Below are 17262 nucleotides of genomic sequence, written 5' to 3'. Positions count from 1 at the left end.
TTCATTGCACTGCAATAGCCGCATATGGCGAGTTATGATTGGCGGAAAACTCCTCGGACTTCTGATTTTGTGTCTGAATGCAAGGACAAGGCGGGAGTGCTCACTCGGACCGAGGCAGATGGATTGGTGCAGTGCCACTCACCAATCACTCAGCTGCAATGAGGACCAGGTCAACAACGATGGGTAGAAGGGGAAAGAAGGGTATTAACGCGAGAACTAACTCCCTCAAGTTTCCTAGGGCTGGTGTAGATGGTATACACTCTGACTTTGGGTGCTCATCCATCATTAGGGATCAGATATGAGTTCTCGTAGCAGCACTCATACTCCCTGAGTTCAACACATAACACATGGACGTCATCCACAGAGTGCAGAAATGGGAGTGAAGCGCAAGCCTACCTATCAGTTGAGAAGGCTGCGCTGCACGAGTACGAGGCAGAAGGTCGCTGAGATAGACAACCATCGACAAATTCTGTCATGAAAAGCCAGCTTGTTGAGCGGCATTGCGTCCCGGGGCTGCGTGCTGTGCCACTCAATATGTGAATCGCTGAGCAGAACTGTCTGACAAGGCGATTTTCGAGCGATGGCCGATGCGAGCCGTGTGTTTTCCCACACGGGGCCGTGACTATACTCTGTAAGATTCATGTCAGACGACTCCCCGGCCTCCACAACTCAACTTCGATTGATACTTGACATGCATGGGGATTGCAACTCATGCTCCAAGATCAAATTGCGCGCCGTGAGCCTTAGGTAACAGATTGGACTACTCGTAGAGCTCCAAGCTTGAAACGCGAATAGTAAGTTACAAGGTAGCTCGTGCCGAGATGCGTCATGGAACTGAGCGTCGGTAATGTCGTCATAATTTCGACATTGAGATCACAGCGTGACGAGCACCCGCAACGAAGAGAGATGACTGACATTCCACTGACCAGTGTGAACCACGGTGATTACTGCCCGCTGCGTGGCTACGACTCGGTAAGTTGCAGATCAAGTGACGACTTGGCCGCCCAAGTCTCGGTTCACTTCTCATCGCTCCACATCGGCGTCTGCACTTCACCTCACCTCCCTCGAGTCAAGGATACCACAGTACACTACACTACGCTACACTACGAATCTTACCAAAAGCCATATCCACACTCCGTACGCCGTCCACGATGCCTCGCCTTCCGAGCTCCCTTCTGAGGCCCCATGTCCTGCCTTCGGCCGCCCTTCGACAACACCCCCGCCTCCTCTCAGTCACCCGTTCGCTCTCCTCTACAGACGGAGGCCAACACTCCGAACCGTCGTCCACCGACGACAAGTCCACAACCCGGGCCCAAGATACGGGTCCCGGCTGGGGTGGTCGCGAGGGCCGTGACCACGCCGTCAAGAGACCGCCGTACGATGTGCACGCCGAGACGGCCCAAGAAGGGATGAAGGAGCATGAGCAGGGTAAAGAGGGCAGTGACGCCATCTCGCGCAAGGACGAGCGGAAGAACCAGCAAAAGGCCAAGGAGGAGTTTCCCGAGTCGCCCGTGGTGATTGGCATGAACGAGGAGAGAGGGTCGAAAGATCACTTCTGAGGAGGCATCCTTTGTAAATAGCAAAAAGGGGAATCATGAGCATCAAAAACATGGCGTTCATTGCATGTGGTGTGGACAAAATTGATGGCAACGGAATCTCTTAGGTCGACCATTGACAGAGGAATTCATCTTGCATGCTTCATGTTTCATTATTCCGTCCAATCGTGGCTCTGGTACGTGGCTCGTCAGAAGAATGGACACCACCGTCACCGTCCGACGTGGAATGACAGGATATCGTTCGTTCCGACCTCGATGATCGAGTCTTCTGCGACTCTCCTTCCCCCGTCGCCCTCGATGAAAGCAATGGGAGCATCGCCCATGACTTTCCGAGCCACGTCCGCCACCGTACTGCCCTTCTTGACGAGCACGCAGTCTCTGAAGACAGCGGCCGTGCCGGACGTGCCGCCGGAGCCGTAGGTGTGGATGTTCTTCACCGGGAAGACAGGCACGAGGCCCAGCAGGGCTGCCGCTCGGGTCAGGACCTGCACCACGCCCGTGCTCCCGAAGCGATAGAGCACCATGTCCTTGAGGTTCTCGATCCGCTGCGCGAGCTTGTCGTCCATTTCTTTCAGGCCTCCTCCGTCGGGATCTCCCTGTTCGATCAGATCCTCCCGCGTGTCCAAGTACTCGGCGCCTTCCTTGTATTTGATGTAGCCTTGCTTGGCCAGCCGTCGGAGAAAGACCTCGGATATCGCGCTGCAGAGGACGATGCTCTCCGCGGGCTGCTGTTTTGCGATCTTTGCAATATTTCGATCTGCGTCCGGGTGGTCGATCTTGTTGAGCGCGAGGACGGTCGGGAACTTCTCGTCCGTAAAGGCGTTGACGACCCTCAGGATCGTCTCGTCACTCCATTCCTCCAGCGGCTGCTTGAGCTGGAGCTTGTCCAGCGTCCTCGCGACGACGGAACTGTTACTGCCGTAGCCGGAGAATTGGGCCTGGAGCGTCTCGACAGGCGAGGCCTTCACGGCGACGTGCCGTCTCTTGATGCTCCCCCACTTCTCCATCAGATTCCCTTGGATCCATCGCACGATCTCGCCGCGCAGCCATTCCACGTCCACGCTGGGATCGTAGCCGCGCGTGGCTTTGCCCTCGGCGTCCGTGGTGCCGCTGACATCGACGACGTGGATCAGAGCGTCCGCGTGGCGCAGGTCGTCCAAGAACTTGTTGCCCAGTCCTTTGCCCTCGTGCGCGCCGGGCACCAGTCCCGCCACGTCCAGCAGTTCTATGGGCACTGATCGCTTGCCGTCGACGCAGGAGCCGTAGTTTGGCCGGCACTTGTCCGTGAGGCCCTTGCGCTTGCACGCGCAGTCGACCTGGAGATAGCCCACCGCTCGTTGGGGATCGATGGTCGTGAATCTGAGAAATACGAAGTTTAGTCCCGGCCGACAACGTGGAGGGGTGTTGTGTGTGGGACTGGATTGATAGAGGGACGGTGGTCACTTCTTACGGGAAATTGCCTGCGCAGATAAATCATCAGCCTAGTCCAAGCCACCTCTTTACAAGTACTGGAGAGAGCCGCAAATCATCGTCATGATCATCATTGGCGGCGCGCGCACTGACCGACTTTCGAACTCGCATCCGTCAAGCTGTAGAATGTGCGCGCGTGCGTCAGCTAATGTACAGTATGTAGGCTGCCGACGTGGCGCGAGAGAATGTTTGGGCAGTTGGCAGTAATTACGTACCTGTTCAGCGTGGTGCTTTTCCCGCTCGACGGCTTCCCTACGAGACCGATGAGGGGATCTCGGGGCATTGTACGGAGTCAGTACTCCGTAGGCAAGCGAAGAGAAGGGAATATCCAACTGAGGCAGAGCAAAGCCAGGGGGCGCGGCGCAGGCTGCTGGAGAAAAAGAGATGCAGGTCGTGCGTGGCTCACTCCCCGCTTGACCGTCGGCACGACGATGATGCCGTCCTCACTCTCGCTCTCCCTTTTGTCTTCGGACGCACACACACGCGCACTGTTGGGGACGTGTAACTGCGGCAGTCTATCGTTGAACTACCCTACCAGGAGTATGGTTAGAGACACCGTGCGGCCACAATACTAGGGGAGCTAGTCCGGCCCTTTAAGAACTGGCGAAGTCGTTGCCATGGTCCCTTGTTCAGCGACCGCGATGCCGACAGCGCGAATACGGAACGCCCTCATGGCCGCCTTGTCCCGGGACACCAAACGGCAACTGCGCCAGAGAGTCAAGAGTCTTAAGTCCTCCTCCAGATGATTCACATACAGCATCGTTAAGTGGCCACCGCAATAGCAAACCGCCTACAGAGTACATACTGAGTATCTTCGACCAACCTTGTTTTTACCGTTCAAAGACCCCAGAATCCATACCACAATTGTTCCTTCATCATATGAGTAGCAACGCTATGTGCAACAAGACAATATCGTCCTTTGAATCCAGCGTCTTATCGTCATTCCTCATTCAGTCGTAGCAGGATGCGGTCTTTGGTCTGCTTCTCTTCCAACGCTCGTCAGTCCAATGCTTTGTTTGGAGCCTCTTTGGTGCTGCCATTGCTAGCATCGTGGCCATAGAAGTCAGAGAAGACAAGTTTCTCCAAGTCGTCTGCCGTGACTCCGAGTTTGGCTGCCCGGCGACGGAAGTATACACGCTTGCCCCACTTCCATCCCTCGACGCCGAGGAAGAAGAGGAAGGCTTCTACGAAGACGACACCCCATTCCCAAGAAATACCCGTGTGCTTGAAGACACTGTGATTGATCACCTAGACGAAAATATTAACCATGCTTCCAAACCACGAACGGGGAAAAAGATTGCCGCCTACAGGTATGTATATCGTGGGAAAGATGGTGACGAAGCCCGCAATGATAGACCAGAACAGGAACTTGTTCCGCCAGACGTCGTACATCCACTGGGTGAAGTATTTCTTGCTGTCGGGTTGCATGCGGAAAAAGCTCTTGCGCATGTTGACCATCTCCCACGCGAGGAAGAGAGCGAACCAAGTCAGGCTGACAAAGGTGGTGGCGCGTGCTCGGAAGACCGTGTCGCACTGCTGGGAGTAGCTCTCGTTGCAGTTAACGCCCAGATCTCCGTTGCCAAATCCGTACACCACCAGAAGGAAGGACGACAGACACAGGGCGGCCATCCAGACACCGTAGGCCAGCATGTCGAAGCAGACTTCCCAGGTAAAGACGCCGGCCTTGAGCGAGATCGGTGGTCGTTCTAGGATATCTGGGGCCGCAATCTCGAGACCGAGGCCCATGTCGGGCAGACCGGATGTGATCATGATGACCCACATGATTTGGACGGGTGCGAGAGGGAAGACTGACAGGCCCGTACTATCCTTGAACGCGAGGCCGATGAGGAGAGTGCCCGCCTGGGCGATGTTCTCGGCCAACAGGTGAAGAATGAACTTCTGGATGTTGTCGAACATGCGTCGACCCTCTTCAATGGCATTGAGGATCGAGGCAAAGTTGTCGTCGGTCAGCACAATGTCGGAAGCTTCCTTGGCCACGTCTGATCCTCCCTGGCCCATGGCAATGCCGACGTCGGCGATCTTGAGCGATGGGGAGTCGTTCACGCCATCACCAGTCTGTTAGCGTTAGCATCACGCCACCAGTTTCTCAGGGGAATATCAGAACGGGGAATGACTCACCATGGCCATGAAGGCGTCTCGGCGCCGGAGAGCTTCGATCATCCGAACCTTCGTGTTAGGTGCACATCGAGCGACAACGAGTGGTAGCGCAGGGAGTGCGTCCAGCTCCTCGTCACTAAGCCGGTCAAACTCCTTGGCGGTCATGACCATGTTTTTGGCAGCGTCATGCGAGAGGTGGGACATGTCGGCTGGTAGAATGCCCACTTGGATGGCAATGGCGCGGGCTGTGCCCGGGTGATCGCCCGTCAACATGTGCACTTTAATTCCAGCACGGTGACAGCTCTTTACCGCAGGGGCAGATTCGGGTCGCGGAGGGTCGTAGAGACCGATAAGGCCACGGAAGATCAAGTCGCGTTCAACTTCCTCACGAGGAGGGGGCCCCTCTCGACTTGCCCTGCGGCCGTGCTGGGGGCTGTACGGACGGCTCGCAAGGGCAAGGACACGCAGACCTTGAGATGCCAGAGCCTCCATGTTCTCCAGGACCCTTTCCTTCATCTGGTCGGTAAATTCGACCGTCTCTGGCCCATCCCAATTGGTGCGGGTGCAGGAGTCAAGAATTCCTTCGACCGCACCTTTGGTGTAGACCATTTGCTCCTTGGTGTCCAGGTCCTCGAAGATGGTGGACATTTTCTTGACATCCGAGTCGAATGGGTACTCACTGACCTGCTTGAGCTTAGGATTCTTCTCGTCGAGGAACTTTTGTCTGCTGTAGTCGAACCGGCAAGCGAAGACCTGGATGGCAATCTCTGTTGGATCTCCAATGGCGGACCAGGAGCCTTCCTTGTTAGGGTGGACCCGTGCAAGATTGCACAGCGAAGCGACCAAGATGAAATCCTTCAGCTCCGCATTCTCTTCCAGTGCGTTTGCGTATTCGATCTCGTCACCGTCATTTACACTTTTCTCACCTTGCTGCGCCGGCGCAGCCTCCGTGTACGACAACGCCCCCTGGGTGGGATTGAATGGCTCGTTGGAGGAGCCAATGGAGTATGTGCCACGAGCAGGGATCCAGCACTTCTTGGCAACCATTTTGCCTTGGGTTAAGGTTCCAGTCTTGTCTGAGCAGATGTCGGTAACAGCTCCAAGTGCTTCCAGCGATTTGATATTCCGGACGATGACGTTCCTGGCCACCATCCTCTTGGTTGCCACGGCCATAGTGATGGTAAGAACCACGATCAGGGAAGCAGGAATCATAGAGAGACCTGTTGCAACAGCGTAGATGATCACCTCGGGTCTGTCAGAGAATTCGTTGGCGGCGAGGACGATGATGGCGCAAACGACGGCAATTCCGAAGAGCAACATGGCGAGGCGGGAGAGTTTCTTCTGAAGCGGCGTCCCGACGTTGACGCCTAAAAAGCGCCCAACAGCATCGGTGAACGTGAGGGTCCAGGACTCGGCGTGGCGCAATGGATGTGTAGTCCCGTCTGGTCGTCGCTTGGGCTCGCGCACCTTTGAGTTCTTTTGCCGAAGCGCTGCTGCGATCGATCCGATTTCCTGCAATTCATTCAGTCCATGTCCAGGAGGGTATGTTTATCCTAGAAATAGTGCAATTGAACCGCATCTCGCTGCCGGACTTACAGTGTACATGCCCGTTGAGAACACGATTGCTCTCGCGCGACCCTTTGTCACTGTAGAAGACCCATATGCGACATTCAATCGATCTCCCGGACCCGTGTCTTCATCAAATACGGCTTCCTCGTCCTTGACGACGGGCAACGACTCGCCGGTGAGGAGGGCTTCGTCGGTCTCGAAGTTGATGGATTCGAGCAGTCTGTAGGTTGTCAACGAGTTGAAATCGGCACAAATATTCAACCAGCATTTGGCTTACCTGACGTCCGCGGGAACAGTGTCGCCCACTTTAAGTTCAATGAGGTCTCCCACAGTGAGCTCTGTAGCGGGGATAGTGGAATTGCTGCCATCCCGAATGACATTTGCGGTGGGAGAAGACAGTGACCGTAGCGACTCCGTGGTCTTCTCGGCCTGAAACTCTTGGAAAAACCCGACGACAATGTTCAGGATGATCACTGCTGTGACCACGCCGCCTTCAATCCAGGAGCGTATACCGAACGAGACCGCCATGGCCATGATGAGGACCAACATCATAGCATTCGCAACCTGGCGAAGCAGGATCTTCAGCGGTCGTACTCCTCCACCGCCCTCCAGCTCGTTGCGGCCAAATTCTTCGAGCCTCTGGCGCGCGTCTTCGGACGACAAGCCATTCTGGGAATCGGTGTTCAATTGCTGCACAAGGTGGTCCCTTTCAAGAGCGTGTGCAGGCTTCGTCAGCGGCTTGTTGCTCTGACCAGACACGTGGTTCTCCATAATTGCCTGCTAACTGGTAACTGAGGCCGCTGGCGAAGTTTACATGATTTTGGGAAGGGAAAAAATATAGGAACGCTCCCAGAGATAATGCTGTCCAAAACCACGCTTGGCATCAAAGCAATGTTGACGGTGGGCCATCATCCACGACGTAATCCTTCCAACTCATTGGCCCTGTTGCCATGTTGGAAGTGGCGGAAAGCCTCGTCCTCGGGACCCAAGAGGCGGAAAAAGGGTCTTAACCGCTTAGCAGGAACGGCCATTGGATAGCGACGCCAAAACACGCCTTATGGGGTTCTGGGCAGGTTGCAAGCGTGAGAGAGTTCGACATCATCGCAAAGTTATGGGGGAGGGAGTGCGCAAATCTTGGTCCGAGATTGGCTCGCGAGCTTGACAGGCATCTGATGGATCGGTTCCTCGCAGAGGAGCCGAGAAACTTTTGTCGGCAGCATGGCCCACGGCCAAGTCTGCCGCCAAGGGCCAAGGAAGGCGGAAGACAGAAAGCCAAGCACCGCAACTTGCGCCGTGTAAGCGGACCATTCTGGTTGGACCCTGACCTCCGCTGTGGTGTGCCGTCCTCCCGGAGCCGATTTTCCACCCTTTGGAAATATTACCTGGGACTGACATGTGCTGGGTATGGATTTGGGTCAAGGACCCTTGAGGACAGAAATGAATGTGCCCGAAAATGCAATGATAGCCCTAGTAGTGCTCCTGCTGAGCGCCCACAAGATCCCAATAGAGGACTTCACGAAAGCAGCACAGTGGTGTCATCTGTGCAAGTCTCTTATCAAGCTTGACGCGGCTACGGCGCCGAGAAGGGGGCCAAGCATTGACTGTCTTCCCGAAGTGGAGTGATTCTTGCAGTTCTCGAATACCAAGCAAGCATCAGGCCAGGCCGCTTGGTATGAGTCCATACCACAGGACTTCCGTGGGCAAAAGGCTCCCTGTATGAATCTGGGCAGTGAAAGCCCTGTTGCTGCATTACTGGGCGCTCTCCACAGTGTGCTATTGTCAGGAGACTTTGGCAATGATCTCTCCTGTGATCGCACGCATATTGATTTCTTCCCTGCAGCACTCGAGTTTGTCGGATAGACGGCCATTTATATCCTATGTCTCACCGCTCTCTTCTGGGGGACAGTACAGCTATTACCATCTCGTCTGGCCAAGGGTAATGTACTTACCCGCAGGTGAAACGTTTCTTCTGGCAAGAGACCTTGCAGAGCGCGACCAGGAGGATGGAGACGAGGGAAATTATCACGACGTCGTCCCTTACTTGATGGTTGGCGCAGTCGTGGTTGCGGTCGTGGTCTTGTACAACTTGTTCGTCTCTGCATGATAGCGCATTGATTTCAGGACCTAACTCGCATCGTTAGGTTCCGACGTTGTGCTCGCGCAAGAGTGGCGCGAGCAGACACATCGATCGAGAGCCACCAACGCATTGGCCAAAGAAGCAGTGAAGATTCGATTCACTCGAGACTCTCTTCAGAACAAACAGTGCGCACCCACCGCCAGTCGAAATCAAAGCCGATCGCATACCTCAGCGCAAAGGAGATTGATGAAATCGCACCCAAAAGACGATACGCCGACAGTGGTGGTAGAACTGGCATGGACATGCCGAAAGTTCCGTCCTTGGACTACCCGATCAGGCCCCCCTGTACTGCAGTTCTCGCGCCTGAAAAGCAAAATGAGCACCAGGTGTCACCGAGCGAGGAGTGGGTTGAAGGTGTCGAAGATACCAGTCGCAGCTCTGCCGCCGTTCAAGGAGAGCTGCCGGACCTGTTGTTCGATTGCAGCATTTGTTTGGAATTTTTCCAGCCTGAAGCTTTTGTCCGCGAGACCCCATGTGGGCACGTTTTCCATGCCCGGTGCTTGGAGTGGTGGCTGGGGAAATATCGTGCTCGATGTCCACTGGATCAAACGGACCTGAAGGGGAGGTCGAAGCCACGGACGACCATGACCGAAGCGAAACAGTGCTCACGCAGAGGTTTACCCCTGTGTTAGCGCTGCAAAAACAAAGAACTTTTCCATACCTCGATTTCGTACTTCCTCATGTAAGTCAGAGGTCATCTCGAGCAGAGTCAGGTCGGTAAGCTGCGTACACACCACGTCTTTCGTTACCTCTGTGCCCGGTGCTTGCATGAGAATAAAAGGCGACGAGAGCTCGCACGAATGTCCCAGACGCGTCTTCGCACCAAAGTACCTTATGTACCTAGTCAATTGTAGCAGTCTCGCCAGATTCATGTGGACGTTCATTTCGAGCAGATTGACGCATTCAACAGCAACACGAGGGGCGCGCATGACGCTAAACCCAAAATGATACTGCGCGTTGTGGGCCAATCTCGACTGCTCGACGACGGATCGCAATCTACGGAGTACTGAAAATAAGGATTCTTACACCGTACTGTCAACTCAAATCCCTCCAAAATTCGCTGTGTCTGCCCTGGGGACTTTGGAGGATGGCTGCCCTATGTACGCAGTTGGCTTTCGGATACACCACATAGCAAAGTGCTATCTGGCTGGTGACGGAGCAGCATGGTGCTGTATCAGATTTTCTATCGTGTTGCATTTATTGTAACAGCCTTGATCCATCTTTACTTCAATGATCTGATCAAGGCGACCATCGTGGTTGCGGCAATGTGCTTGTCAGACGCAGAGCGTCCTGTTTTACAGAGCATTCTACGCTTGCATTCCGTGGTGCTCGTTTGCTTCATGCTGGCATTCTGCTTCAATGCAGTCTCGGCGGACCCTGATCAAACGATCCTGAACGGTCGTGATGTCTTGAATGTAGGTGAGCTCTGGTACGACTCGGTTTGGAAGTATGGGATGCTGATGTATAACGGAACAGTTTGACGATCTCGAAACACCTGACGGATTTGGCCAGATAGCGGCTGGGTACCATGGCCTCACATTCAACTATTTCTATGCCTTCCAACCGACGCACCAGGACCTGGAGGGCATCATCTCCGTCGATGACTTGAATTGCGCCGTCTCCAAGCCGAATTCACTGTATGGGTCAAAGATCGCAAATGAGAGCCCGTCCATCCAAGCACACGATCCCTCACATAGATTCACGGTACACTCACTGAAAATCAAGCCGCTGGATTTCCCGGTCGGTTTCGTTACCATAAATCTCCGCGGCATCCTCCCGGAGAGGTTGTCGAGTCCGCTGGAATGGAGCGTCGACTTTCCCGCCGGCTTCCACGATAGTCTCCACGTTCGACTCGAAGAGTTCAGCAAGGTGCGATGGCAAGGCCTCGCAAGGCTTGAAGTGGAGGCGGATTTCCATTTCAACGACGTGGAAATGGACGACTGGGAATTCTGCATCGATGACCTCGAAGTCGAGATGGAGTAAATATCGGGGGAAGCAATGTACGTCGTACTGTGTATGCTTTCCACCAACACCGTATGCTGAGGCTGTGCATGGTTCGCGTCGTTCTCGGATCCTGGAGCAAACCGTTCTCAGGCGCAGTCTCTCAGTTACAGTATGAGTTGCGCTTGACGTACCAAAGACCCCCTTGGAAGCCTCCTCGGAACCTGAAACGTCAGGGATGATCCGCCGTTACCTATTCCTAATACTGGGGTATATGCTTCCTCGTACGAGTACATCATCCTCGTGCCTGAAAGCTGGAGATATCTGTCCCTTGCTGTCACACGACATCCCTCAGGTCAGGCACCGTGGCAGCCTGGTTGGACCGGATCTGGTCATCCACGGCGACTAAGCTGCTTTCAGCAACACTCAATGACGTAGGTCAGCACGATCGGAGGGTTCCATCGGCCTCGAGCCTCTGAGAAATTTCGAGATCAGAGCCGAAAAGCTACAAGATCAACATGCTCATTGGCGCCATTGGCGACCCATAGTGACGTAGAGGCGGGCGCGCCCTGTTTGCAACCCAAGCAGCCCACGCACATAATGTCCTGGCGAGCCTTCTCAAAGCGAAGCTCAACTCGAACACTGAAGAAACATTACGAGTACAACTTGACCGAGGAACACAGTAACTAGCCCAGACTCCTTTGATTCGACAAACCACAGATCAAAACGATCCTTACGCTCAAACAACAACACCATGTCCGACCAAACTTACCACGTCACCGGCGAGGATGTGCGCAAGATTGAGTCCAAGGAGTCCAAATTCCACGGCGGCCAAGTCCCAAAGGACTCCGACACCTCAGCTCTGAAGGTCAGTGTGCCTCTGGACGCCCGAACATCTTAGTTTTTGCGTATAAGGTCTATACTGACACTCTTTGAAGCAACTCCTTTCTGAACAAGAAAACAAGCAAGACACTATCGACCGCGTAAAGGCAAACCTCCCTCTACCCGACCAACCCGTCGGGGGCGCCAGTGCAGATCTACAATCCGCTGATGGCCGCACCGTCAACGTCGGCAGTGGAGGCGTCAACGTCAAGATGGGCACACATTCTTCTGAAGGACTGAGGGAACCTGCTACCGCTGATAGCAGTGTAAGAGTCGATGGTGAGGAGTTCAAGAAGGCCACAGCACCATAGACGCTCCAGGGCGTTTGAACATATATTGTATGAGAAATGGACGCGAATGGACATCTCTGGCAAGAGACGGCATACCACTATAAAAGCAAGTCTATTCTACAAACAACAGAACCACATGCAGAAACCGGGAGCATGGTCTAAGTCGGAGCCTGCAGTTTCATGATAGAAAAATATCGTCGGATAGGCATACAAATTCTCATCTTGTCCCACGGCGTCAACGGAGCTTCAAGACCGGCCATGGCCCAAAGCACCAATATACCATACATGACTTTATGTGTCGCTTCGTGTTTTCTCTCGCATTCGTTGCAATCAATACCTCACGTGACACCTGTGGTGGTCGTTCAGGACTGGCCCCGGCACAATCGCTGAGCCGATTACGAGTATCTCCAGTAAGAGCAACTTCTCTCAGCCAAGAATACCTCGCTCTCAGCCCGTCGTTTGGGTCAAGCACGCCCTCGACATCCATAGACCGCTCTGGCCAGAGCAAGGCAGAGCGGAACATCTCGTAGCTGTTGCTCCATACGCACAGCATGGTATGATGTGAAGACGTGATGATGGGATGGAGCAGTCCCAACAACGATCTCGATATCGTCTCGCTCTTCACGCTTTCTCCTACTTGTACTCTTACTCTTACTCTTACTCATTCTTGGGAATTAACCCCCTCAGACTCAAATCATACACCACATCCTCGACCTTCTTGACGTTATATTTCAGGGCATCGTTCCTGCGCCGCAAGATGTCGTTCTTCAGATTCAACAGCTGGAACCCGGCGTGGACGTCCTTGATGAACCTGGAGATCTGGAGCGGGCGGGCGTAGTCGCCCAGGGTGACTGCGTTGGGAGCCAGGCGGGAGAGTTCTTCGATCGTGTACGTCAATGCGAGGAGGTAATCTTCGATGGTGATGTGGAAGGTATCTTCGTCTTTGACATTGACGGGGACTGTAGAGGGGGAGAGAGAGAGAGAGGGGTCAGCGTTGGGCCTAGACACAAACATAGACACAAGCCACACATATATGTTCTGCGCAGGCGAAGTCACTGACCGTTCAACCGTTGGCCAACCTCCTCCAGAGTGATCAGATTGCCGCCCTTGAGCCAATCGTGGAGCTGAAGGCTGCTGACCACGTTTTGCATATCTCGTTGCCAGATATTGTTCCATTTGTAGAACGGGTACTTTGAGGCCGCATCGGCGAGCGTCTTCACCGTGGCGGCCTGCGCGGCGAGCGAGTCCGCGCACGGCACCAGCACTGCGGTCTCGAGCTCGGCCGTGGGCGTGTTGTGGACGCGGGAGAGGATAGACTGCGTGACGCGGCCTTGCTTGGAGAGGGTGTCGACAATGGCTCGCAGCTCGTCCTTGATGCCTGTCTCTTGGTCGATTTTGGCCTGGAGCGAGCTGAAGATGGCGGGGTCGACGTTGGGAGAAGGGCCGGCCGCCTCGTTGGTCATGGCGGTGTCGCCGGCCATGTTGTTTCACGAGCTCAGGTGTCTTCACATAAGGTAAATAGGTATGAAGTACGGAGGAGACTCAAGACGTATGTCACAAAAGTCTCGACGAGGTCTTCTCGTGAGCCGTAACCGCGTAGAATAGGCCGCAAAGACTCAGAGCAGGAAGAGGAAATTTATTCCTGGCTCCTCTGTCCATTTTTTTTTTTGATTCCGCTCTACGTATCTCGCGACGAGGAGAGGCAATAGTCGTGTGAGACGGTCCAACCGTTCACTGTTACGGTAGCATGAACACTGCTGGGTATATCTGTATCTACCTGAACCGACCCGAGGCCGTGGAAAACACTCGCGGCGAAGCATCCCCAGTCATCAGATTGCTGGCACACATTTCGAGTTCTACGAATGCCGTGCCGAACCCAGTCAGTCCAGACGACCTTCATTCCACAATCTGAATAGCTCTTCTCCAAAGCTTTGCACAAGGCAAAGAAGTGATGAAAAGGTGGTTCGCGTCACAAGGCGGCAGTGTAAGGCCTCGGACACGGTGCAAGAGACTTCTGTGCAAGCACAGGGAGTCTCAAGCGAGATGCAAAAATAGGATTAATCAATGTATTGTGACCGTAGTCACATTCTGTGAGACACACATGTTAGCAGAGCGAACGACTCGGGATGAGGTTGGGAGACAACATACTCAGAGATTAAACTGAAAAGAACAGATACTACACTTGATCTAAGCCAACTGTTCGATCAGTTAGCATCAAACTTTCATGAGACGTGACTGTTGGGGGCTGGACGTACAAGGCAAAGAGAGCTGGAGGTTTCGAAGGGAGTGCGAGGGGAGAGGAGATACTTATACTCGTGCGAAAGCGCCTGCACAGAATTGCTTGGCGGCAAAGTCTTGGCAGAGGACACGCAGTTTCAGGACAGAATTTTTCGATTGGCTGGACCTTCCCGGCTGTGTGTCATTGATTGGCAGAAATTGTGGGTGCGCAATCCAGCGGTGAATGCAAGTGACCCAAAAGTGACCCAGAAGTTACCTAGAAGTGACCCAGGCGAAAGTGAAGAACCGCAGGCAGCAAGTCGGAAGTGAAAGGCAGAGCATCATGGAAAGATGAATAGCCTGTATAGGTTGGTTCTGTTCCCAACGAGTGTGCGAACGAGTACGCAGTTGTCTTGATAATGGAACTTGGACATGCTCAATGACACGACTCAAAAACCCGCGTGCTTCTTCGAGGCCGTCTACCTCACAACACAAAGGCGCGCTCCTGTTGAGTGGATCCAGCCTTTCCCACAACTTTCGAGTCCGCCTTTCATCATCGCTCACTGCAGCATGTGAAGATCTGCCACGAGTGAATGGTCGTTCTTTGCCGGCCCGCAAACAAAATTGCAGTTTCTCCCTAGATCAAAACCATGCCCTTTGGCTACTCTTCCCAATCTTGCCAGTTCCTTCCATGATCTTCATCAGATCTGCAAATGCCTGGGAAAGACTGACACGGGGCTTCGGCTTCAGTTTCAGCTCCTCCCACACAGTGACCGACCTGCACACTCCTCTGGCAGCCCTCGCGTCCCGAGAAGTAGCCCCGGAGGGACCTTGGAGACAAGCCCATACAGATCAGGCAACGCACGTACACCTTACACGGTAGGAATGGGAAAGTACAGATGGACCGTCGAAAACGAGGTCCTATCTTTCTGCCGGCTACACTCCTTCAGTAGCACATGGCAGATATAGTAGCAGACACATGATTAGGACAGAGGCAGTGACAACGCCGGCTTCTACTGCCCCGCCTGTTTGAAATTCGTCCAGATGGACTGAAGAGACGTTATGTGCATTTGCGCCGATACCGCTCGCTTGCTAACTGGACGAAAACGCGCAAACAGCATTCAAAAACATAAGTCTGCCTAAGACGCCGCTACCCACTAGTAATAGTTGTCTCGCCGTGCCTTCTCGACCAACAGAAGACGTTTCTGCGCCTGGTCGCCTTCAGCCTCAACCATCCACCTCTCGATACCATCCACTCCATCATCCTTCTTGAACCAGTATTTGGTTGTGCCATGGTCGATCTCATCCTGCATCTCCCTCAAGGTCCGTCCTTTGAAGCCCTCAATGAACCGACTCGAGCACATCAGCAACCAGGTGTTGACCAGGGTGTCGGGTCTCCTCGGCATCTTGGGATTGCTGTGATGCCAGAAAGCGAGCGTAACCAGACCGACCAACATTAGGCAAAGGATTGCCAAGCTGGCCGCAGAGCTGACGAAAGACAGGTCCTCCATTTGCCCGTAGTTATACGGCACTCCCGCAATGAAGATGAGCAGGAAGTATGCTAGTACCGTGATCAGCGTTACGAAAGCATGGTACCAGTTTCCATGCCACAGGGCCTTGAAGAGCGCTGTGAATGGTACTCCATGCAGGTACATCGTGAACAAGTGGCGGCTCTCGGATGTGCTCTTCTTCAGTCGGCGGTAAGGCGCCATGATCCGTACCGACAATTCGACGTTTTCCCAGAAAGGGATGAGAAGGAATGATGTAACTGAGGTCATGAAAAATCGTGGACCAAACTTGGTGCCGTCCAGGAACTTCCATTTGACGGCTGTATTGTGCTTCTCGCCGTCTGCTCCGAGAAGATTCACTTGGTACACATCGTTGCCTGCAAGGACGAATGATAGGATGACTCCAAACATGGCTAGATGGAGGAAGACGACGAGCGCGACATGGAACTGCTTCCAAGGCACGCGGGACATCAACGAAGGAGTCTCAGTAATTTCGGCCACATCCGTGAGATCTCGATCGCTGCTCGGCGTTGGGTGAATGTCGCTACCTGGCATGTGATGGCTCGTCTCCTCAATTGACCCGGATCCCATGGTGATGCCAACCACGGTCTCCCCCGATAGTGTTTCGGTACGTGCGAACGTAAGCAGTTTCCCCTTGAATGCCTCTTTCACGGCCTCCTCTTTAGCATCCGGGTCGATTTCTCGCAGGGTCCTCGTCATCTCGTCATCGGAATTGCTCAAGATGGAGGCCATACACGCAATACTGCAAGGATATGAGGTCACTCCACTTGGACGGTTCCAATTCAAATAGGCCAGGGTGAGCATTGCCACTGCCACAAGTATTAGTGTCGCTTGCAGGCCACGGACGACTGCACTGTTGATGACCCAAACTGGATCGCAGAGTTGAGTCCCGTTCTCCGAGTTGCAAGTCGAACCGGCTTGAATGGTCATGGCCTCCGATGCGACAGAAGCTTGCAGTCCCAAGACAATGCTGATGAACGTAGTCAGGAACATGACCCAGTGCTTGTTTGCCGGATTCAAGTCGGGCCAGTCGATTCCTCCTTGGAGGTATGGGCGAAGAACGGACGCTTCGGCCGTGGCTCTCGCGCCCTGTTTGGCAAGCTGGTAGAAAGGTTCCATCATCTTGGCTGATGCGAACACGACACACCAGAAGCTTTTGAAGAGCACTGACATCGTAACCGATCCGAAAGTCGCCGCTATTGTTGTGGCACTCGTGACGGGCAAGGGTAATGCAAGTACGTAGTTGTTGTCCTCGTAGATAGGCTGGACTGACCCTTCACCGGTGGATCCGGAGCCTGAGCCAGAACCTGAGCCAGATCCAGAATCGTTAGAATTTGAAGACGAGTCCGAGTTATCTGTGTTCTCTCCTGAATCTGAGTCTACGTCAGCGTTGCTGAAATCCGGGTTGGAGCTCGTCTTGACAGCTGGGTCGATATTCGAGCCTGCGTTCGGGTCCGAGTTATTGTTCTCCTTTGAATTGTCGTTCGAGTTGTCGTTCGAGTTGTCGTTCGAGTTGTCGTTCGAGTTGTCGTTCGAGTTGTCGTTCGAGTTGT

The 17262-nt window shown here is 54.0% G+C and overlaps 7 protein-coding genes across 7 annotated transcripts; 3 read left to right on the top strand and 4 right to left on the bottom strand.

Annotated features, from left to right (window-relative positions):
* Positions 1 to 1151: 1151 nt before the first annotated feature.
* Positions 1152 to 1559, top strand: G647_08571 (uncharacterized protein; the record flags this gene model as incomplete). The annotated part of the gene is made up of 1 exon (XM_008732880.1): positions 1152 to 1559. The coding sequence occupies one exon, from the start codon at positions 1152 to 1154 to the stop codon at positions 1557 to 1559; it is 408 nt and encodes a 135-aa protein (XP_008731102.1).
* A 206-nt stretch (positions 1560 to 1765) lies between these two features.
* G647_08570 (uncharacterized protein) lies at positions 1766 to 3309 on the bottom strand (the record flags this gene model as incomplete). Its single annotated transcript, XM_008732879.1, has 2 exons — positions 1766 to 2915; positions 3242 to 3309. 2 exons carry the CDS (start codon positions 3307 to 3309, stop codon positions 1766 to 1768), a joined length of 1218 nt encoding a protein of 405 aa, XP_008731101.1.
* Positions 3310 to 4025: 716 nt separating this feature from the next.
* G647_08569 (potassium/sodium efflux P-type ATPase, fungal-type) lies at positions 4026 to 7484 on the bottom strand (the record flags this gene model as incomplete). Its single annotated transcript, XM_008732878.1, has 5 exons — positions 4026 to 4274; positions 4335 to 5102; positions 5166 to 6656; positions 6741 to 6933; positions 6991 to 7484. 5 exons carry the CDS (start codon positions 7482 to 7484, stop codon positions 4026 to 4028), a joined length of 3195 nt encoding a protein of 1064 aa, XP_008731100.1.
* Positions 7485 to 10190: 2706 nt separating this feature from the next.
* Positions 10191 to 10833, top strand: G647_08568 (uncharacterized protein; the record flags this gene model as incomplete). Its single annotated transcript, XM_008732877.1, has 2 exons — positions 10191 to 10265; positions 10327 to 10833. 2 exons carry the CDS (start codon positions 10191 to 10193, stop codon positions 10831 to 10833), a joined length of 582 nt encoding a protein of 193 aa, XP_008731099.1.
* Positions 10834 to 11545: 712 nt separating this feature from the next.
* Positions 11546 to 11984, top strand: G647_08567 (uncharacterized protein; the record flags this gene model as incomplete). The annotated part of the gene is made up of 2 exons (XM_008732876.1): positions 11546 to 11659; positions 11730 to 11984. 2 exons carry the CDS (start codon positions 11546 to 11548, stop codon positions 11982 to 11984), a joined length of 369 nt encoding a protein of 122 aa, XP_008731098.1.
* A 636-nt stretch (positions 11985 to 12620) lies between these two features.
* On the bottom strand, positions 12621 to 13444 carry G647_08566 (uncharacterized protein; the record flags this gene model as incomplete). Its single annotated transcript, XM_008732875.1, has 2 exons — positions 12621 to 12922; positions 13024 to 13444. The coding sequence occupies 2 exons, from the start codon at positions 13442 to 13444 to the stop codon at positions 12621 to 12623; spliced, it is 723 nt and encodes a 240-aa protein (XP_008731097.1).
* A 1893-nt stretch (positions 13445 to 15337) lies between these two features.
* On the bottom strand, positions 15338 to 16882 carry G647_08565 (uncharacterized protein; the record flags this gene model as incomplete). Its single annotated transcript, XM_008732874.1, has 1 exon — positions 15338 to 16882. The coding sequence occupies one exon, from the start codon at positions 16880 to 16882 to the stop codon at positions 15338 to 15340; it is 1545 nt and encodes a 514-aa protein (XP_008731096.1).
* Positions 16883 to 17262: the final 380 nt, after the last annotated feature.

Source organism: Cladophialophora carrionii, assembly GCF_000365165.1.
Source record: "Cladophialophora carrionii CBS 160.54 unplaced genomic scaffold supercont1.7, whole genome shotgun sequence".
Taxonomy (NCBI): Eukaryota; Fungi; Ascomycota; class Eurotiomycetes; order Chaetothyriales; family Herpotrichiellaceae; genus Cladophialophora; species Cladophialophora carrionii.
This window is presented reverse-complemented; position numbering and strand designations above follow the sequence as displayed.